The sequence below is a fragment of the Pelophylax lessonae genome, assembly GCF_965119305.1.
Source record: "Pelophylax lessonae genome assembly, chromosome: 13".
NCBI lineage: Eukaryota > Metazoa > Chordata > Amphibia > Anura > Ranidae > Pelophylax > Pelophylax lessonae.
In genome coordinates, this window is record NC_138780.1 from 21,603,006 (window position 1) to 21,625,568 (window position 22,563).

Here is a 22,563-nt window from a genome sequence, read left to right on the forward strand (position 1 = left end):
CTTTTTTATTTTTTTGCGCTATAAACAAAAAATAGTGACAATTCTGAAAAAAAAAAAAAAAAAATTATATACACACACACATATATATATACATATAAATATATATATATATATTTCACTTTCTGCTATAGAACATTCCCAAAAAAAATTATAAAATCTAATTTTTTTAACATTTTAGGCCAATTTGTTTTCTGCTATATATTTTTGGCAGAAAAAAAAAAAAAAAAAAAAAAAATCGCAATAACCGTATTTTGATTGGTTTGCGCAGAAGTTATTGCGTTTAAGAACTACAGGAAAGATTTATGTCATTTTTATTATTATTTTTTTTTTTTTTTACTAGTAATGGCGGCGATCTGCAATTTTTTACAGGGACTGCGACATTGCTGCGGACAGATCGGACCCCTAATTGACATTTTTGACACTTTTGGGGGGACCAGTGACATTACTACAGTAATCAGTGCTAAAAATATGCACTGTTACTGTAATAATGCCATTGTGGCAGGGAAGGTGTTAACACCAGGGGCGATCAAAGGGTTAAATGTGTACCTAGAGGCGTGTTTCTAACTGTATGTGGGCGAGGCTTGTGGAATGACCATAGAGACCTGTGATCCTATATAGAAGGATCACAGGTGCTCTGTGATCATTCCAGAGAGAAGAACGGTTGGCTTTGTTTATAACACAGCGGGGAGGAGCGATCGCGTGTGGCAGGCAGCAATCAGAGCCACCTGTCCTGTGCATCGGATTCCCCGCTGCCAAGTAGGGGCAGGACCGTAAAGCCGGCGGCGCACGCTCGCCCCCTAGCTGCAGGCGCACAATGGACGTAGCCTTACGTCTTTTCGCGCAGGAGGACCAGCCTGCCGCAGTAAATATGACCGTTCTTCTCTCTCAGCGGGGAGCGATCGCGGGTGTCAGGCGGTAATCAGAGCCTCCTGCCCCGTGCATCGGAGTCCCCGCTGTCGAGTGGGGGGTGGGAGCACGCCATTGGCGGCGGAAGCTCGCCCCCTAGCTGCAGGTGCACAATGGACGTAGCCTTACGTCTTTTCGCGCAGGAGGGCCAGCCTGCTGCAGTAAATATGACCGTTGTTCTCTCTCAGCGGGGAGCGATCGCGGGTGTCAGGCGGCAATCGGAGCCTCCTGCCCCATGCATCGGAGTCCCCGCTGTCGAGTGGGGGGCAGGAGCACGCCGTCGGCGGCGTGCGCTCGCCCCCTAGCTGCAGGCGTGCGACCGACGTATACCTACGGCGGTTTGCGCAGGAGGGCCAGCCAGCCGGGCGGTCCTTAAGTGGTTAATTGAACAAGCTGAAGTTAGAAGCTGATTGGCTACCATGCACCAGATTCTGAGTGCTCCAGTTTTAGTAAATATCCCCGAAAGCATTTAAAGCCACAAGATCAACATGAAAGTCAGGCAACCTCCATTTTCAAGAGATGGTCAGCAATGGATATCTACATATTTCTTATGGACCAGGAGACAGAGTGGCCAATAAGCTATAAGCTTACATTGATCTAAAATGTGATTGGCTGCTGTGCTGACACCACTATAAAAAAAAAAAAAAAAAAATGATGTGCACATGTACCTTCATGTCTGCAATGGATTCTAGTTTCTGCTGCTCTTTAGGCTTTTTCTTCTGAAAATCTTCCATCAGATTTTTAATGTTGGTCCCGATTTCTCCAAAATTCAGGTACATGTTCTGTAAGGGGGAAAAAAAAAAGTTTATATATTTATGAACTTCACATAAATGACAGAGGAGATTTCTTTTGATAAAAATAAAACTGTATATAGCCAAGGGCTCTGAACCATAGCCCAAAGGTGACCAAATGCATTGCAATCTGGATGAGGTGTAGCAAGAACAGGGCCGGCCTTAAGTGTTCAGACGCCCTGTGCAAGCTAATTCTGTGGCAACCCCCCCCCCCCGCGCATTTTCTTGCACCTTTTTTGCACTTTATATGACTATTCTTTTTTATGACCCTCACAAAGGCCCCCTTTACATAAGAAACCCTCACAGAGCCCCCCTTACATCAGAGACCCTCACAGAGGCCCCCCTTTACATCAGGTACCTTCACAGAGCCCACCTTACATCAGAGGGCCTCACAGAGGCCCCCCTTAAATCAGAGGCCCTCACAGAGACCCCCCTTTACACATCAGAGACCTTCACAGAGCCCCCCTTACATCAGAGACCCTCACAGAGGCCCCCCTTTACATCAAAGACCCTCACAGAGCCCCCCTTACATCAGAGACCCTCACAGAGCCCCCCTTACATCAGAGACCCTCACAGAGCCCCCCCCCCTTATTTTAGAGACCCTCACAGAGCCATGCCTACATTAGAGACTCCCACAGAGCCCCCCTTACATCAGAGACCCTCACAGAGGCCCCCTTTACATCAGAGACCCTCACAGAGGCCCCCTTACATCAGAGACCCTCACAGAGCCCCCCTTTACATCAGAGACTCTCACAGAGCCCCCCTTACATTAGAGACCCTCACAGAGCCCCCCTTACATCAGAGACCCTCACAGAGGCTCCCCTTTACATCAGAGACCCTCACAGAGGCCCCCCCCTTACACCAGAGACCCTCACAGAGCCCTGCCTACATTAGAGTTTCCCACAGAGCCCCCCTTTACATCAGAGACTCTCACAGAGCCCCCCTTACATTAGAGACCCTCACAGAGCCCCCCTTACATCAGTGACCCTCACAGAGGCTCCCCTTTACATCAGAGACCCTCACAGAGGCTCCCCTTTACATCAGAGACCCTCACAGAGGACCCCCTTTACATCAGAGACCCTCACAGAGCCCCCTTACATCAGAGACCCTCACAGAGCCCCCCTTTGCATCAGAGACCCTCACAGAGGCCCCCTTTGCATCAGAGACCCTCACAGAGGCCCCCTTACATCAGAGACCCTCACAGAGGCTCCCCTTTACATCAGAGACCCTCACAGAGGACCCCCTTTACATCAGAGACCCTCACAGAGGACCCCCTTTACATCAGAGACCCTCACAGAGGACCCCCTTTACATCAGAGACCCTCACAGAGGACCCCCTTTACATCAGAGACCCTCACAGAGCCCCCTTACATCAGAGACCCTCACAGAGCCCCCCTTTACATCAGAGACCCTCACAGAGGCCCCCTTACATCAGAGACCCTCACAGAGCCCCCCTTACATCAGAGACCCTCACAAAGCCCCACTTACATCAGAGACCCTCACAGAGCCCCACTTACATCAGAGACCCTCACAGAGGCCCCCCTTTACATCAGAGACCCTCACATAGCCCCGCCTACATTAGAGACCCCCTTAAATCAGTGACCCCTCCCCCACACAGAGCCCCCGTTACAGCAGAGACCCCGCTACACAGAGCCCCCCAAGCTGCATGGATATGAATAAATATGCATCTAAAGAAAAAGTTTTTTTTTTTTTTGTATATGTTGGATAGAGTAGGAAATAGTTAAAACTGAGAAAATAGAAGAAAATAGCAGCACACCGCAACAGGATACCAAAAAATGGTTGGGGTGGTTGCCATCTGATTGTAAGCCACGTGGGTTACATCTAGTGGCGCCCAAACAGGGGTTCTGAAGGTGGATTCTCACAGTTGTATGATGAGCTTGGCGTCATTCCGGGGGCAGGTCAGTGCATTATGTATCATTTTATCTTTGCCTAATAAAGAAGTTTTATTGCACTACTAGGACATGTGCTTCCCTGGTATAATCATACCTTGCTTTTATTGTGCAAGGTCCATTATATCACTGTAACCCTTCAGATTAGCAACACAAAGGGAGCTCTGTGCCTCTGCAGTTACCGGGCTTTCTTTGGCCAATATACCAACCAGGAGAAAATGAAAAACTGGAAAAACATGTTAAAGGAGACTAGCCCCACCTGCTGACTGAATACCAGAATGCACAATATTCATATGCAATTTTTTATAGTTGCCTGATACTTAAAAAACAAAAAAAAACGCAGATTCCGGACTATACTAAATAGAGGACAATGGGGTTAGATAGTTAGTGAGGCTGAAAAAAAGACACCAGTCCATCCAGTTCAACCTACAATGAGTGTGTATGTGTGTTTATGTGTATATGTCAATAGTACCTTGAATGCCCCGGTATGTTGTGGTCTTTAAGGTGCCCATCTAATAGTTTTTTGAAACTATCGATGCTCCCTGCTGACACCATTGCTTGTGGAAGGGAATTCCACATCCTTACCGCTCTGACGGTATAGAACCCTTTACGTAGTTTAGGATTAAACCAGTTCTCTTCCAAATTTTAGCGAATGGTCGCGAGTCCTTTTGTATTTCCTTTCTCTGAATAGTTTGTTCCTTATGCTAGGGTCATCACCAGTACAGTATTTGTACATTGATATCATATCCCCCCTCAATCGTCTCTTCTCCAGAGAGAAAAGGTTCAGTGCTTGTAGTCTTTCCTCATAGCTGATGTCCTCCATTCCCCTAATTATTTTTGTTGCCCTTCTCTGGACTCTCTCCAGTTCCAGCACATCCTTCCTGAGGACCGGTGCCCAGAACTGGACAGCATACTCCAGATGTGGCCGGACCAGAGTTTTGTAGAGCGGGAGAATAATCTCTTTATTTCTGGAGTGAATCCCCTTTTTTATACATCCCAGTATTCCGTTTGCTTTGCTTGCAGCAGCTTGGCATTGCATGCCACTGCCAAGCCTGTTCTCTACCAGTACCCCCAGGTCCTTTTCCATCTTAGATTCCACCAAAGGTTCTCCCCCAGTGAGTAACTTGCGTTCGTATTTTTGGCACCCAAATGCATTACCTTACATTTTTCAACATTAACCGCTTACGGACCGCCTGCCGCAGAAATACTGACATCGCTGGACTCCAGGACAGGTAAGTGTCCTAATATTAAAAGTCAGCAGCTACAGTATGTGTACAGTATGTGTAGCTGCTGACTTCATTTTTGGAGGGGGAGTGGGAGTGTGCCGCCAGCGGGGCGCGCTCGCCCCCTAGCTGCCGGCGCACAACCGACATAGCCCTACAAAAGTTGCGTGCAGGAGGGCCAGCCTGCCGCAGTATATATGCGGTGGGCGGTCCGGAACCAGTTAATCTCGCCCACAGGGTCTCGCAGCTCTACATTGTCCTTCGAGTGCACTATACCCAGTTTAGGTTACACAAAATGGGAGGGCGGTGGGATCCAATGTGTGTCAGATGTGGGCAACACCGGGATGATCTCAATCACCTTCTCTGGCGCTGCCCGAAGCTCCATAGGTATTGGAGCAAAATACTTGGGACACTTAACCAGGTGTTCCAGACGACCGTCCCCTTAGATCCAATTCACTGTTTCCTGGGGGCTATGGAGGAGGTTGTCCCGGAGGAGTTGGTTCGCATAGCCTTTTCTAGGGCTCTATTTCAGGCACGCAAGCTCCTTCTCCTGTGTTGGAAGTGTACCACACCACCCACCGTGGCCTCGCGTTCGCGGGTGTCAGGTAGCAATTGGAGCCGCCTGACCCGTGCATTGGAGTCCCCGCTGCCGAGTGGGAGCGGGAGCGTGCCGGCGGCGATGCGCAGGCGCGCGACCGACGTAGCCTTACGTTGGTTCGCGCAGGAGGGCCGCCCTGCCTCAGTATATATACGGTGGGTGATCCGGAATCGGTTAAACTGCATAAAGGGTTCTTTACCATCAGAGCAGTAAGGATGTGGAACTCTCTTCCACAAGCAGTGGTATCAGCGAGGAACATCGATAGTTTAAAAAAAAACTATTAGATGGGCACCTTAACAACCACAACATACAGGGGTATACAATGTACTATTGACATAAACACACCCACACTCATCATAGGTTGAACTGGATGGACTGGTGTCTTTTTTCAACCTCACCAACTATGTAATTTAAACTCAAACTCCGGGCTCTTGAAAACGTCAGAAGTGCTGACGAAACGCGTTGAGTCTAGGAATGCCGTTACGTCCTTTCTGGTCGGTGGAACGCAGACGTGCGTTCTGGTTTGAGACACTGTCTGTTCTTTCCACCTCGCTGGTTACAAGATATGGCAATGTAAGTGATATTGTTTTAATAAATGTAGTTACAAACCTACTACACTATGTAGCCTCCTCTCTTCCTCTTCATACCTCCCCGAATCCATGATGGTACCGAGTGAACCGCTCTAACCTGATATAAGGGATTAAGCAAGGGGCGCTCCAGTATCTGGCTCTAAGGAGATCGCTGTGGAGATTGATTTATACCTACTGTTAATATCTTTGAGGCATCTGGTAAGTGGGCTGTGCATCTCAAACCCACATTTGAAATAGTGGCATTAAAAGGGACCCACCATACCCATTTCTAAGAGCTGGTTTTGACACAAGTTTTGTGGACACTAATTCACGATTTACGTTGTATTGAGTTTTGAGCGCGGTCTACATAAAAAAAAAAAAGTCCTCCCATTCAGTGGGGCTGTGCCTGCACTTCACAGATCACCTGCTCATTTTTGTGCAATTTCATGTGCAACAGCACCGACTGGGGGCTTTGAAGTCACGGTGAAGTAGAGCGACTTCAAACCTGCAACTGGTGTGAACCGAGGATAAAACCTAGAAGCTGATTGGTTAGCAGTGGCGGCTCGTCCACTGAGGGCGCAAGGGCGCCGCCCCCCCATCCATGTGTCCGGCCCCCTAATCTACATGCAGGGCGCCGGACGCATGGATTCCAATGAGGTTTTTTTTTTTTTTTTTTTGAAGCATGACCCGTTTCCTGATTGGCCGAAAGGAGAGACCATGTTATTGGCCAAGGAGGAGAAGGGAGGAAATGCAAGGGAAGCCACCGCCAGGGGAAGCCGACACTGCCTGCCCTCCATGTCAGTTTAGGGTGAGTGAGCCAGCGATGGGGGGTGGTATGGTGTGCGAGCTGGTGTGGTCCGGGGGGGGGGGGGGTATGTTGTGGTCCATCTGAACCCCCCCGGCCCATGGAGCACCAGCCAACCAACCAGTTTTTAGTATGTACAGCTACATCAGTGCACTTTTCCACTGCAAGTACCGGCTCGGCCCTGCTTGGCTCTGTTTGGTTTTCCACTGCATGGTACCCCACGGTACGGTGTTGGAACGGTTCGGTACGGTTTGCTTTTCCACTAAAGTAAAGTGGGTGGGATAACAACGATTCTCTGACCAATCAGTGGCTAGTAGTGACAAACAGTCAAGGCTGCATGCAAAGGATTGTGGGATATGGTACCGGTACGGCCCTCTTGGAACCACAACTGAGGTGGTACTGTTTAAGCCATACTGTTCAGTTCCATGTAGTGGAAAAGCGCCGCCGTACCGTACCATGCGGTGGAAAAGCGCAAAAGTGAGGCGAACCGTTCGGTTCCATGCAGTGGAAAAGCGCCAATCTCCCCCATTGTAACACACAAGAACACATTACAGTTGATGAAAACAACAAGAAACAAAAAAAAAAAACTTACATTAGCATAGAATTCATCGTTCTCCGCAGACAGGACGACTTCCTTCAGGTCTTTACTAATCCCCGGTACGCGAGACAAGTCAATGCGATTGTTATTGATGCCCAACATTTCGTGAACCATGGCTTGGTACGTCCACTGTAATCAGAAGATTCCTCATTGAAAAAATTGCAAAGTTCAGATTTCACACACAATTTGTAACAAGATTACAATGAATAGACTGGTAATCGGTTTACACACCACATCCCAAAATATTTGCTCGCTTTTTTTTTTTATTTTTTATCCCCTGGATGTGTATTAGGTTTTGGTTTCACGGTCAGTTGTTTGCTGTACAGATGCAAGTTTCTACTTTTTGAGAACAAAGTTAAAACTTGTATATAGGAATTACTGTGTCTTAATAACAATTTTTCTGCGTTATTTTAGAGAACACACAGACACAGGGAGATATATAGGTTGGGGTGGTTGCCATTTGTTTGTACTGAGGTGAGGAGACATATCGGACACCCAGCAATAGCACAATGGCAGTAAAGGTATCCCTGTGTCATTTAATGTTGGGCTCCTTCCAGGCACGCCCTAAATTCATCCATTATTATATACACTGGCATTATTTGGCATAATTTGATAAAGAAGCGGTTTTGTTCCTGGAGTGCCGCCACCTTCATGTTTTCATCCTGGAAGGTTAATTGGATCCTGTCTAAATTGGCTACAGTGTGTATATATATATATATGAATGCGAGTTAGGGATAGGGATGCACCGATCCGATATTGGGATCGGATATCGGCGCCGATACTGCCGCAATAGCTGGATCGGTAAAATTTACCGATCCACGTGCCGATCCAGTTTTGCTGAGTCCCGGCTCAGCCGTCCCTTACGTGGTGTAGTAGTAGTATGATGGTAGTATGAGATGAAAGCCGCTACTTCCTGTATAGGTCCGGCTCACAGGAGGAGTGATATCAGATGCACTCCGCCTGTGAATGGAGGAGCCATACACATGATGCAGCGGCTTTGCTCTGTACTGCAGCCGCATGCATATTGTGTGTGTGTAGTTCCGGATCGGTATTGGCAGATGCACAATGCCAGATATCGGTACTAGAAAAGCCGGATCGGTGCACCCCTAGTTAGGGAACTTAGATTATAAGCTCCTTGAGGGCAGGGACTCACCGGCCACTTTATTAGGTACACCTGTCCAACTGCATGGTAACACAAATTGCTAATAAGCCAATCACATGGCAGCACTGGGAAGCTACAGTTCATTGAGGGAACCATGAATGCCAACATGTACTGTGACATACTGAAGCAGAGCATGATCCCCTCCCTTCAGAGACTGGGCCACAGGGCAGTATTCCAACATGAGAACGACCCCAAACACTCCTCCAAGACAACCACTGCCTTGCTAAAGAAGCTGAGGGTAAAGGCATTGGACTGGCCAAGCATGTCTCCAGATCTAAACCCTATTGAGCATCTGTGGGGCATCCTCAAATAGAAGATGGAGGAGTGCAAGGTCTCTAACATCCACCAGCTCTGTGATGTCATCATGGAGGAGGGGAAGAGGACTCCAGTGGCAACTGTGAAGCTCTGGTGAACTCCATGCCCAAGAGGGTTAAGGCAGTGCTGGAAAATAATGGTGGTCACACAAAATATTGACACTTTGGGCCCAATTTGGACATTTTTTCACTTAGGGGTGTACTCACTTTTGTTGCCAGCGGTTTAGACATTAATGGCTGTTTGTTGAGTTATTTTGAGGGGACAGCAAATTTACACTGTTATACAAGCTGTACACTCACTACTTTACATTGTAGCAAAGTGTCATTTCTTCAGTGTTGTCACATGAAAAGATAGAAGAAAATATTTACAAAAATGTTACGGGTGTACTCACTTTTGTGAGATACTGTAAATAGTAGGTGAACCTGTTTCTGACCAAACAGATCCAACTGCCTGCACAACTGTCACAGACACACAACTGAGCTCCACAGGAGCAGGGACTAATGGGAATGGCACTCCTGAAAGTCCAGAACCTCTAGGCCAGTGGTCCTCAACTCCGGTCCTCGGGGCCCACTAACAGGCCAGATTTTAGGCATTACCTTGGGGAGATGCAGACTAGAGTACTGCAATCACTGAGCAGCAAATTATATCACCTGGGATGTAATTTAGTTATCTTGCAAACCTGGCCTGTTAGTGGGCCCCGAGGACCGGAGTTGAGGACCACTGCTCTAGGCCATAGGTATCAAACACAAGGCCCGTGGGCCGAATGCAGCCCCCCAGGCCATTTCATGTGGCCCTCGCACCTCTCCTGCAGCTGCGGCACCCCCCTCGTCTCTGCCCCCACCTTGTCTCAGTAGTCGGCAGCAGAGAGGACAGAACACCTTTACCAGATCCCGCACTCCTCTGTGCAGCTTTGTCCACACCCCACCCCACTTCTCAGCAGTCCGCAGCAGAGAGGAGGGCAGAACTACTCCTACAGATCCTGCACCTCTCTGTGCAGCCGCAACACCCCCTTGCCTCTGCCTCCCCTGATCTCAGCATTCAGCAGACTCTCCAGCCCTCTTCTGGTTCTCCTTCAGACCCTGCACTTCTTCCCAGATCCACCTGCATCTTCTTCCTGGCAGCAGCACAAGGTAAGGGGGTGCATTGTGATGCAAGGAAGGGTGGGTGACTCTTGATGTCTGATGGTGTGGGGGCAGGGCTGGCCCAAGATATTGTGCTGCCTGGGTCCAAGAATTTGATCCTCCACTCACTGCAGGCTCCACTCCTCCCCCTCCCGCCATCTGCTGTGATGAAATCAAATGAGGCGCGCTGGGCGAGGGAACAAATAGCAGCAGAGGCACTCAGAATGCTCATTGGAGACTCTCAGCCGGCTCCAGAACTGGGCATGCGCAGTGCTGAGCCGAGAGTGTTAGAGGTGCAATGCCGCCCTTCTAAAAGTGCCGCCTGGGTCCAATGGACCCAGCGGGACCCATGGTAGGGCCGGCCCTGTGGGGGGCGCTCCTGACATCTCATGTAAGGGTGTAAGGGGACATGGGGTGCTCTGGACATATAATCTTAGAGATATAACCGGCCCTTTGAGGGCAACCATAATGCTGCTGTTGCCCACGATGATACTGAGTTTGACACCCCTGCTCTAGGCACTGAATACAAGAATTTAAAAAAAATAAATCAAGAACAAGTGTGTCGATTTTTAGGCCCCTTTCACAAGGGCGCACCGCCCGATGGAGTCCATTCTGCTCAGCGGGGGGGGGTTCAATCCGCCGATCCCCGCTGAGCAGACGGATGACCACTCCGTTTTCGCTCTGTGTGCAGAGATGGAGCTGTCAGATCCCCGCTGTCCTCTATGGGGAGATCGGATGGGACCGCCTGTCCGTTCTAATCCGATCCCAACCGATCCGATCCTCCAGACAGATGGAAAATAGGGTCAGATAGCAGCGGGTGTCAGCGGAGAGGTCTCTGCTGCCTCATAGGGATGCATTGAGGATCCGATCAGGTCCGACAAGGTGGATCGGATCGCCCGTGTGAAAAGGGGCCTTACAAAGGGGCCTTACAAGTATGAAAAACAAACAGCATTGTATGGAAATAAAAAGTTTATTGGGAAACTGATAAGAATGATTTATGCCCACCTGGTTTAGCAGGGGTGTGATGGCATCATCGGTGCGATCCAGGATGAGGAGCAAGGGCGGCACTTCAGTACGACGGAAGTCAAACAGCTCATACTCCTTTGTAATGACTTGCTGGAAAATAAAGGATCACAGTGACCGGATCAGTGCATTGTACAACTATTTTACACAACTTTTCTAGTCTTGGATAGCATGCAAAGGGGTTAGAACCTGTCAAAGTTTTTACTTCTGTCTGTGTCAAACGATGGGGAAGATTCACCTTCTCGATTTGTCCTAGTGACGGAAGACCAGAACCAAAAAGGGGAGGGGAAATTTTTCATCAGGGACACAATAGGGGCTAGTAATACACTCTACTTCTGGACCGGCAGGATTTACCCCCTTAACCACTTAAGCCCCGGAAGATTTTACCCCCTTCCTGGCAGGGGGTATTTTGCGATTCGGCACTGCGTGACTTTAACGGACAATTGCGCGGTCGTGCGACGCTGTACCTAAACGAATTTGGCGTCCTTTTTTTCCCCACAAACAGAGCTTTCTTTTGGCGGTATTTGATCACCTGTGAGATTTTTTGATCACGCGCTATAAACAAAAAAAAAGAGCGTCAATTTTGCAAAAATAGCAATATTTTTCCCTTTTTTTTATATGAAATTCCCCCCAAAAAAAATGTAAAAATCAAAAATTTTTTACATTTTCGGCCAATTTGTTTTATGCTACCTATGTTTGGTAAAAAAAAAAAAAAAGCGTATTTTGATTGGTTTGCACAAAAGTTATTGCGTTTACTAACTACGGCAAAGATTTATGTCATTTTTATTTATTTATTTATTTTTTTAAAACTAGTAATGGCGACAGATTGGACCCCTAACTGACATTTTTGACACTTTTGGGGGTACCAGTGACATTACTACATTAATCAGTGCTATAAATATGCACTGTTACTGTAATAATGACACTGGCAGGGAAGGCGTGAACACTGTGGGTGATCAATAGGTTAAATGTGAGCCTAGGGGAGTGATTCTAACTCTATGGGGGGCGAGGCTTGTGGAATGACCATAGAGACCTGTGGGGAAGGCATTAACACTGTGGGTGATCAAGGGGTTAAATGCGAGCCTAGGGGAGTGATTCTAACTCTATGGGGGTGGGGCTTATGGAATGACAATAGAGACCTGTGGGGAAGGCATTAACACTGTGGGTGATCAAGGGGTTAAATGCGAGCCTAGGGGAGTGATTCTAACTCTATGGGGGTGGCCCTCATGGAATGACCATAGAGAGCGGTGATCCTATATAGAAGGGGGGGATAAAAGTTAAATATGTCCCTAGGGGGTGTTTTTTTAACTGTGTGGGGGTGGGCTTGCTGCATGAACACAGAGACATGTGTTTCTAAATAGGAGGAACACAGAATCCCTGCATTCATCACTGACAGAACAGCAGTCTGCTGTGTTTACAACAGTAGGCCACTGTTCTGTCTCTACGGGGAGCGACCGCAGGTGCCCGGCGGCAATCGCGACCACCGGTCCTGCTGATTAGCTTCCCTTGTGGCGAATGGGCACCTGCGCCCCCACTAGCGATCCCGCGAAGCGACGTACAGGGGGGGGATAACCAGTGACATTATTACAGTAATCAGTGCTAAAAATATGCACTGTTACTGTAATAATGACACTGGCAGGGAAGGGGTTAACCCTGTGGGTGATCAAAGGGTTAAGTGTGAGCCTAGGAGACTGTTTTCTAAGTGTGGGGGGGGGTGGGCTTGTGAAATGACCATAGAGACCTGTGATCCTATATAGAAGGATCACAGGCGCTCTGTGATCATTTCAGAGAGAAGAACGGGCAGCTGTGTTTACAACAGCCAAGCGTCCTTCTCTCTCAGGGGGAGCGATCGCGGGTGCCCGACGGCAATCGCACCCGCCAACGCCGTGCATCGCCATCCCCTCTGCATAGTGGGGACAGGACGGAAGCGCGCCAGCGGCAGCACCTGATCACCCCTATCACCACGCACACGACCGACATAGGGCTATGTCAGTTCGCACAGCAGAGGCTGCCTCCCGCAGTAAATCTGCAGCGGGCGGTCTTAATGCGGTTAAAAGAACCAACCCCGATTTCAGATACCCACCTTTACACCCTCGGCTAGCCTTTTAGCCATGTCAGAGGAGAGCTGATACCGGATCATGGGGCATTTCTTCAAGGAGAGGAGCAAGGCGGTAAGGCCTTGTGTTGCTCTGGACAATTGGAATGGATCCCAATTTCGACCCTGAAATACAAGAACAAGTATTAGTAAGGGGGTCCATGGTTTTTCCGTACTTCCTGGGTAGCCCTCCTTCTGCCCCCATGTGACCGCACTCAGGCATGGAAACTGGCCACTTAAGCAGCCAACGCTACGTTGCAGGGGGTCAAAAGACATAATCCTGAAAAAAAAAAATTAGAACAAATATAAACTACTGCCAACAATACTACAGTGCCAGGCATTGTGTGCACATAAAGTGTTACTAAACTAGGGATCGACCGATTATCGGCAAGGCCGATATGCACTTTCCCCGATATATCGGAATCGGCCCCTGAGGTTACCGATATTGCCGATATTTCGGGAAAGTGCTTGTATCGGAGTGATGCCTGCAGCTAGAGGCATCACCCCGGTACCGGCGTCCATAGCCGACGGTCGGCTGTCTTGTAATGACAGCTGATGCGGCTGAGAAGCCGCTCGGCTGTCATTACAAGGAGCGGGAGGGGACGCCCCCCTCCCCAGGCTCACCTGGGTCTCCCGTCCAACTGGGAGTCCCGGTCAACCAGCCTGAGAACCAGGCCTGAGAACCAGGCTGAGAAGCCGCTTGGCTGTCATTACAAGGAGCGGGAGGGGACGCCCCCCTCCCCCGGCTCGCCCGGGTCTCCTGTCCCACCGGGAGACCCGGACAACCAGCCTGCACGGCCGCCGAAGACCTGATCAAAGCTGCATTCAGCTCTGATCGGGTCTCCATGTAAAAACCTGGAAGTGCTTACATGACATCACTTCTGGGTACTCGGCGCCAGATTTAAAAAAAATGCGATCATTCAAAACAGCCAAACTTGGCGTTTTGAATGCTTTAAAGTGCAGAGGAGGGGTTTGGGGTCTTTTAGGCCCCCAGATCCCTCCACAAAAAGTACCTGTCAAAAAAAAAAATTTTTTTTAAATGTACAAAAATATCAGCCAATACCGATATGCATTGGCCAAAATATCGGTATCGGCAACGAAAAACCGATATCGGACGATCTTTATACTAAAAATCAAAAAACGTGCTGCGCCAGAAGTGCACAAAAATAATAAGTGATTAATGAATCAACAAGTGTTATCAACAAAATATGGTGTCCATCATATGTGCTCTGATGAAACATAAATGTTCATATAAAGTGCTCCAAAGTAATGATTAGTATATCCAGGTGATGACAGGACAGCCTCAATCCCTTGTGAATCAAGCAGGAACCACCAGTGTGTGAACTCCCTCCACCAGTAAGATTGGCCTCTCACCTTGATACCAGACCCAAACGGGCCAGCATGAGCATATCAGGGGATAAACAGACTATCACAGGTAACCTCTCCAGCCTTCACCTCCGGGGGTCGCCAGGACATAAAATAAAGATAAAGCAAAGATCTAGTGCTCTCTGAATGTAAATAATGAGCTTTTATTGAGCATAAAGGGGTAACTCACATTTGTTGGGCACTCAGCCGTGCCTGCTGTTATGGCATTCAGTGTTAGAGAGTAGCACCCGAGCGATCGGCGTCAGGCACGCAGGCTCCGCCTCCCTATACGCGTTACGCCTGGAGCGTGGGCTCCGTTTGGCTTCTTCGGTAGCACATTTATACACATTTGAATTTCACTTAGTCTTGCGCTGATAGTTTTTTCACTATGATCTTTATACTAAACCCACAACAGTAAATAGGTATCATAGGTAACATAGGTATCCAAAAAAACGTCTCTTTCCACAAGGATCAATGACACCTTATCCTTTGCGGTCTTCAAGAATAACCCATTAAACAAAGATGAAGCTTGCTCTTGTGGGACTCCTTTCGTCTACCATTTGAAGGAGTTCCCACAATATTCCCAGTGTATATCATGGCAGTGTGGTACCCCACCAGGGTGATGTTGCCACAGGATTCTCAACCAGGTATTGCTATAGAGTTTATTCTAGGGGGGGAGCAGGTGATCAGCACAGGGCCAATCAGCACTGTCCAGACAGAGGGTCAGGGGTCATGCAGCCTCAAAGGGAAGTCAGATGAAGGTGTTTAGAGTTTATTTACTTGTCGTCTGGTCTTCAGGATCTCTTCATAAATCAAAGCTAACCATATTCTTGGCTGTAATAGCAGACTTAATATAAAAAATGAGGACTCTTACCTGATAACAACCCATGATGTTTAATGAGAACACATGGGGGTTCACAGCTATGTAATCTCCATAAAATTCCTAAAAAAAAAAAAAGTAAAAAAGATTAGTGTACAACTACATAGAAGAGACTGGACCAATGTGCAAAGGTCAATCGTAACAAGAATATTTATTCACTATTTGTACGGCTGTGGAGCTCTTCAACTTTGGAATATTTAACTGAAAGCTTTGCCACACTGCTCCCCCGAATTAAAATGGAACAAAAACCCCCCAATTTAACCACTTACCGCAAATCGCCGTAGCTCTACGTCGGCTGCAATAAGTGGTTGTACCGGGGTGATGCCTGCAGTTAGAGGCATCATCCCGGTACCATTTTTTAGAGCCGGCAGTCGGCTTTCAGGCGGTAAAGACAGATGCGGCTTGGGAGCCGCTTGATCGTTACCCCAGCGAGCGGGAGGGGACCCCCACCTCCCGCGGCTCTGCCTGGGTCTCCCGTCCCACTGGGAGACCCGAGCAACCAGCCGGCGCATCCACCGGCTGGTTGGAGTCCCGATCAATACCGGATGCGGCTTTGATCGGGTCTCCGATGACGTAACCCGGAGGCGGCGTCCATGACGTCACGTTCGGGTTACTCAACTGCTAAAGGCGCCAAATTTAAAAAGTGAGTGTATTCCAAAATGCAGTTTTCAGCCTTTTGAATACTTTCAAGTGCAGTGGAGGAGTTTGGGGTCTTTTAGACCCTCGATCCCTCCATAAAGAGTACCTGTCACTGCATATTGGTGTCACAAGGGATGTTTATTTTGCTTTTGACAGCAATAAAAGTGATCAGTGTAGAAGAGCTACACTCTGACTCTAAACTGGTAACTGTTAAAAAATGTTTAAAGCGTCGCCTATTTATTGACCGTAGTTTGTCGCCATTCCACAGGTGTGCGCAGTTTTAAACATGTGTAACATTTTGGGTATCCATTTACTCGGCGTGACATCTTTCATAACAAAAAAAAAAAGCTAACTTTACTGTTTAGTTTTATTAACCACTTAAGCCCCGGAAGATTTTACCCCCTTCCTGACCAGGGGGTATTTTGCGATTCGGCACTGCGTGACTTTAACGGACCATTGCGCGGTCGTGCGACGCTGTACCTAAACGAATTTGGCGTCCTTTTTTTCCCACAAACAGAGCTTTCTTTTGGTGGTATTTGATCACCTGTGCGATTTTTTGATCATGCGCTATAAACAAAAAAAGAGCGACAATTTTGCAAAAATAACAATATTTTTCACATTTTTTTATATGAAATTCCCCCCCAAAAAAATGTAAAAATCAAAAGTTTTTAACATTTTCGGCCAATTTGTTTTATGCTACATATGTTTGGTAAAAAAAAAAAAAAAAAAAAAAAAATCGCAAAAAGCGTATTTTGATTGGTTTGCGCAAAAGTTATCGCGTTTACTAACAAAGGGAAAGATTTCTGTCATTTTTGTTGTTTTTTTTTTTTTTTACGCGTAATGGCGCAATCTGCGATTTTTTTTGCGGTACTGCGACATTGCGGCGGACAGATCGGTCCCTTGACTGACACTTTTGGGGGTACCAGTGACATTACTACAGTAATCAGTGCTATACATATGCACTGTTACTGTAAAAATACACTGGCAGTGAAGAGGTTAACTTTATTTGAGAGGGAGGGGCTGTGTGTGTCCCTAGGGGCGTGATTGGCTGTGGCTTGAGGTGTAGGAACAATGATCAACGGTCCTACATAGTAGAACCGTGTGATCGTCGTGTCTACACCGGGGAGAATGACAGGCGGCTTGTTTACACTAGCCGCCTGACTTTCTCCCTCTCCCCCGACGATCGCCGAGTGACCGGTCACACGCGCGGGGGGGGGGGGGGGGGTCCGTGACCGAGCGGGAGCGCGCCTCCGGCGGCGTGCGCTCGCTCCCCAGAGCCTCACAGGCTAGCGACGTACACCTACGTCGCTCTGCCTGTGAGGGGCTGACCGCCGCAGTAAATATACTGTGGGCAGTCGGCAAGTGGTTAAATGCAGTGAAACTTAATTTTTAACCAAAAAAATTGGGTTTGAAAGACTGCTGCGCAAATACCGGAGCAAAAAAAATTGCAATGATCGCCATTTTATTCTCCAGAGTCTTTGCTAAAATTATATATATATATATATATATATATATATATATATATATATATATATATATATATATATATATATATATATATATATATATTTATTTATTAACGACACCCACAGATCAGTTCGCATATCGCATAGGTGTGAACACCTATGAGATCCTATTTTGTTGCGGACCCAAAAAAGGGTCCTGTGCGTGTTCTGTCTGAATCCAATGCCAATTTAGCCATACAATCTGTATGGCTGAATTTGCATTGCACAGACATCACAGTGTCTGTCATCACATATAAGTGAACCGGGACTTAATGGCTGCCAATTGTTCAGTCGCCTCTTTGCCTGTCTATTATGTCCTCTGTGTATTACAACAAAAAAAGTTTCATATTCATCAATAAGCGGTTGTATATATATATATATATATATATATATATATATATATATATATATATATATATATATACACATATACATATACACACACACACACACACTCACCTGGACTTCAGCCACCACCTCCTGCTCATCAGCCTCCGCTAGGGACTTCACATCACTCTTGCTGATCACATTGCTGAAGTCTGCAGATCAAAGAATACAAATATACGAATTAGCTGTGGTTTTTAGCAATTTGCATGTTACCAAGGAAGTTACTTATATAGACATTATCCTTCAAGAGATGAGATCTTAGATTAAAATACAGTATTTCACAAAAGTGAGTACACCCCTCGCATTTTTGTGAATATTTTATTCTATCTTTTCATGTGACAACACTGAAGAAATGACACTTTGCTACAATGTAAAGTAGTGAGTGTACAGCTTGTATAACAGTGTAAATTTGCTGTCCCCTCAAAATGACTCAACACACAGCCATTAATGTCTAAACCGCTGGCAACAAAAGTGAGTACACCCCTAAGTGACAATGTCCAAATTGGGCCCAATTATCCATTTTCTCTCCCCAGTGTCATGTGACTCGTTAAGTGTTAAAGGTCTCAGGTGTGAATGACCAAGAACCTGATGGTCACTCAGACAGAGCTCCAGCATTTCTCTGTGGAGAGAGGAGAACCTTTGAAAAGAACAACCATCTCTGCAGCACTCCACCAATCAGGCCTGTATGGCCAGACGGAAGCCACTCCTCAGTAAAAGGCACATGACAGCCTGCCTGGAGTTTGCCAAAAGGCACCTGAAGGACTCTCAGACCATGAGAAACAAAATTCTCTGGTCTGATGAAACAAAGATTGAACTTTTTGGCATGAATGGCAACCATCATGTCTGGAGAAAACCAGGCACCGCTCATCACCTGGCCAATACCATCCCTACAGTGAAGCATGGTGGTGGCAGCATCATGCTGTGGGGATGTTTTTCAGGGGCAGGAACTGGGAGACTAGTCAGGATCGAGGGAAAGATGAATGCAGCAATGTACAAAGATATCCTTGATGAAAACCTTGATGACCTGAATGGCAAGTGTCATGTCTAGAGGAAACCAGGCATCACTCATCACCTGGCCAATACCATCCCTACAGTGAAGCATGGTGGTGACAGCATCATGCTGTGGGGATTTTTTTCAGTGGCAGGAACTGGGAGACTAGTCAGGATCGAGGGAAAGATGAATGCAGCAATGTACAAAGATATCCTTGATGACCTGAATGGCAAGTGTCATGTCTAGAGGAAACTAGGCATCACTCATCACCTGGCCAATACCGTCCCTACAGTGAAGCATGGTGGTGGCAGCATGATGCTGTCGGGGTTTTTTTTAGTGGCAGGAACGTGGCAGGAACTGGGAGACTAGTCAGGATCGAGGGAAAGATGAATGCAGCAATGTACAAAGATATCCTTGATGACCTGAATGGCAAGTGTCAGGTCTACAGGAAACCAGGCATCACTCATCACCTGGCCAATACCATCCCTACAGTGAAGCATGGTGGTGGCAGCATCATGCTGTCGGGATTTTTTTTCAGCGGCAGAAACTGGGAGACTAGTCAGGATCGAGGGAAAGATGAATGCAGCAATGTGCAGAGACATCCTTGATTAAAACCTGCGCCAGAGCCCTCTGGACCTCAGACTGGGGCGAAGGTTCATCTTCCAGCAGGACAATGACACTAAGCAAAGAGCCAAAATAACAAAGGAGTGGCTACGGGACAACTCTGTGAATGTCCTTGAGTGGCCCATCCATTGTCCCGACTTGATCATCTCTGGAGAGATCTGAAAATGGCTGTGCAGTGATTGCGGAACCTTGGCACCCCAGATGTTTTGGAACTACATTTCCCATGATGCTCAACTACATTGCAGCGTGCCTGAGCATCATGGGAAATGTAGTTCCAAAGCATCTGGGGTGCCAAGGTTCACCATCACTGCTCTAGAGGGTCAGGCTATATAGAAACCCATTACCAACCCACGTCACTTCACACATTATCTGACTACTCACAGAGGAAGTAGACGCTGTACTTGGGTCTGCGAAGCTCCTTGATCAAATACTCAACGTTTTCCTGTATGGGGGAAAAAAAAATAAAAAATTGGTTTTAAAAGCCGGTTCCCCTGAAAAGGGACATCTACAGCTTTACTTTAACCACTTCAGCAACGGAAAGATTTGCCCCCCTTTCTGACCAGGCCCTATTTTGCGATTCGGCACTGCATTACTTTAACTGACAATTGCGCGGCCGTGCGACGCTTTACTCAAACTAAATTGACGTCCTTTTTTTCCCACAAACAGAGCTTTCTTTTGGTGGTATGCTATCACCTGTGCGATTTTTAATTTTTGTGCTATAGACAAAAAAAAGAGCGACAATTTTGAAAAAAAAAAAATATTTTTCACATTCTGCTATGTAACATTCCCAAAAAAAAAACATTTTTTAACATTTTAGGCCAATTTGTTTTCTGCTACATTTTTGGTAAAAAAAAAAAAATTGCAATAAGCGTATTTTGATTGGTTTGCGCAAAAGTTATTGCGTCTACAAACTACGGGAAAGATTTATGTAATTTTTGTTTTTTTAACTAGTGATGACACGATCTGCGATTTTTTTAGCGGGACTGCGACATTGCGGCGGACAGATCGGACCCCTAACTGACATTTGACACTTTTGGGGGGACCAGTGACATTACTACAGGAATCAGTGCTAAAAATATGCACTGTTACTGTAATAATGACACTGGCAGGGAAGGGGTTAACCCAGGGGCGATCGAAGGGTTAAGTGTGAGCCTAGGACAGCGATGGTGATCCTTGGCACCCCAGATGTTTTGGAACTACATTTCCCATGATGCTCAACTACAATGAAGAGGGCATGAGCATCATGGGAAATGTAGTTTCAAAACATCTGGGGTGCCAAGGTTCGCCATCACTGGCCTAGGGGGTGTTTTATAACTGTATGGGGGAGGGACTTGTGGAATCAACACCGAGACCTGTGATCATAAATAGGAGGAACACAGGCTCTCTGTGTACATTCCAGAGAGAACAACGGGCTGCTGTATTTACAACAGCAGACCGTTGTTCTCTCTCAGCGGGGAGCATTTGCGGGTGAAAAGCGGTAATCGTGGCTGCCAGTCCCGTGGATCGGCTTCCTAATGGGGGTGGGTGCCCGGCGGAAATCATGGCTGCCGGTTCTGTGGATCGGCTTCCTAATGGGGGCGAGTGCCAGGAGGAAATTGCGGCTGTCGGTTCTGTGGAACGGCTTCCTAATGGGGGCGAGTGCCAGGCAGCAATTGCAGCTGCCAGTCCCGTGGATTTGCCTCCTAATGGGGGCGGGTCCCCGGTGGAAATCGTGGCTGCCGGTTCGGTGGATCGGCTTCCTAATGGGAGCGGGTGCCCGGCAGAAATCGTGGCTGCCGGTCCTGTGGACCCGCTTCCTAATGGGGGCGAGTGCCAGGCAACAATCGCGGCTGCCAGTCCCGTGGATCGGCTTCCTAATGTGGGCGGGTGCCCGGCGGAAATTGCGTCTGCCAGTCCCATGGATCGGCTTCCTAATAGGGGCAGGTGCCCGGCGGAAATCGTGGCTGCCGGTCCTGTGGATCGGCTTCCCTGATTCCTAATGGGGGCGAGTGCCAGGCGGCAATCGCGGCTGCCAGTCCCATGGATCGGCTTCCTAATGGGGGGAGGGTGATCGGCGGAAATCGTGGCTGCCGGTTCTGTGGATCGGCTTCCTAATCGGGGCGGGTGCCAGGCGGAAATCATGGCTGCCGGTTCTGTGGATCAGCTTCCTAATGGGGGGCGGGTGCCAGGCGGAAATCATGGCTGCCGGTTCTGTGGATCGGCTTCCTAATGGGGGCGAGTGCCGGGCGACAATCGCGTCTGCCGGTCCTGTGGATCAGCTTCCTAATGGGGGCGAGTGCCAGGAGGAAATTGCGGCTGTCGGTTCTGTGGAACGGCTTCCTAATGGGGGCGAGTGCCAGGCAGCAATTGCAGCTGCCAGTCCCGTGGATTTGCCTCCTAATGGGGGCGGGTCCCCGGTGGAAATCGTGGCTGCCGGTTCGGTGGATCGGCTTCCTAATGGGAGCGGGTGCCCGGCAGAAATCGTGGCTGCCGGTCCTGTGGACCCGCTTCCTAATGGGGGCGAGTGCCAGGCAACAATCGCGGCTGCCAGTCCCGTGGATCGGCTTCCTAATGTGGGCGGGTGCCCGGCGGAAATTGCGTCTGCCAGTCCCATGGATCGGCTTCCTAATAGGGGCAGGTGCCCGGCGGAAATCGTGGCTGCCGGTCCTGTGGATCGGCTTCCCTGATTCCTAATGGGGGCGAGTGCCAGGCGGCAATCGCGGCTGCCAGTCCCATGGATCGGCTTCCTAATGGGGGGAGGGTGATCGGCGGAAATCGTGGCTGCCGGTTCTGTGGATCGGCTTCCTAATCGGGGCGGGTGCCAGGCGGAAATCATGGCTGCCGGTTCTGTGGATCAGCTTCCTAATGGGGGGCGGGTGCCAGGCGGAAATTATGGCTGCCGGTTCTGTGGATCGGCTTCCTAATGGGGGCGAGTGCCGGGCGACAATCGCGTCTGCCGGTCCTGTGGATCAGCTTCCTAATGGGGGCGAGTGCCAGGCAGCAATCGTGGCTGCAAGTCCTGTGGATCAGCTTCCTAATGGGGGCGGGTGTCAGGCGGCAATCGTCGCTGCCAGTCCC

The 22,563-nt window shown here is 48.3% G+C and overlaps 1 protein-coding gene across 1 annotated transcript in view; it reads right to left on the minus strand.

Moving 5' to 3' along the window:
• The window catches only part of VPS45 (vacuolar protein sorting 45 homolog), an 85,392-nt gene that overhangs the window by 56,945 nt on the left and 5,884 nt on the right, over nucleotides 1-22,563 (minus strand). The window contains exons 3-9 of the mRNA XM_082275179.1: nucleotides 19,888-19,948; nucleotides 17,964-18,043; nucleotides 15,355-15,423; nucleotides 13,104-13,241; nucleotides 11,003-11,113; nucleotides 7,394-7,528; nucleotides 1,575-1,688 (exon numbers count right to left, since the gene is read on the minus strand). Coding sequence (XP_082131305.1) covers nucleotides 1,575-1,688; nucleotides 7,394-7,528; nucleotides 11,003-11,113; nucleotides 13,104-13,241; nucleotides 15,355-15,423; nucleotides 17,964-18,043; nucleotides 19,888-19,948 — 708 coding nt within the window. The remainder of the gene's footprint in view (nucleotides 1-1,574; nucleotides 1,689-7,393; nucleotides 7,529-11,002; nucleotides 11,114-13,103; nucleotides 13,242-15,354; nucleotides 15,424-17,963; nucleotides 18,044-19,887; nucleotides 19,949-22,563) is intronic.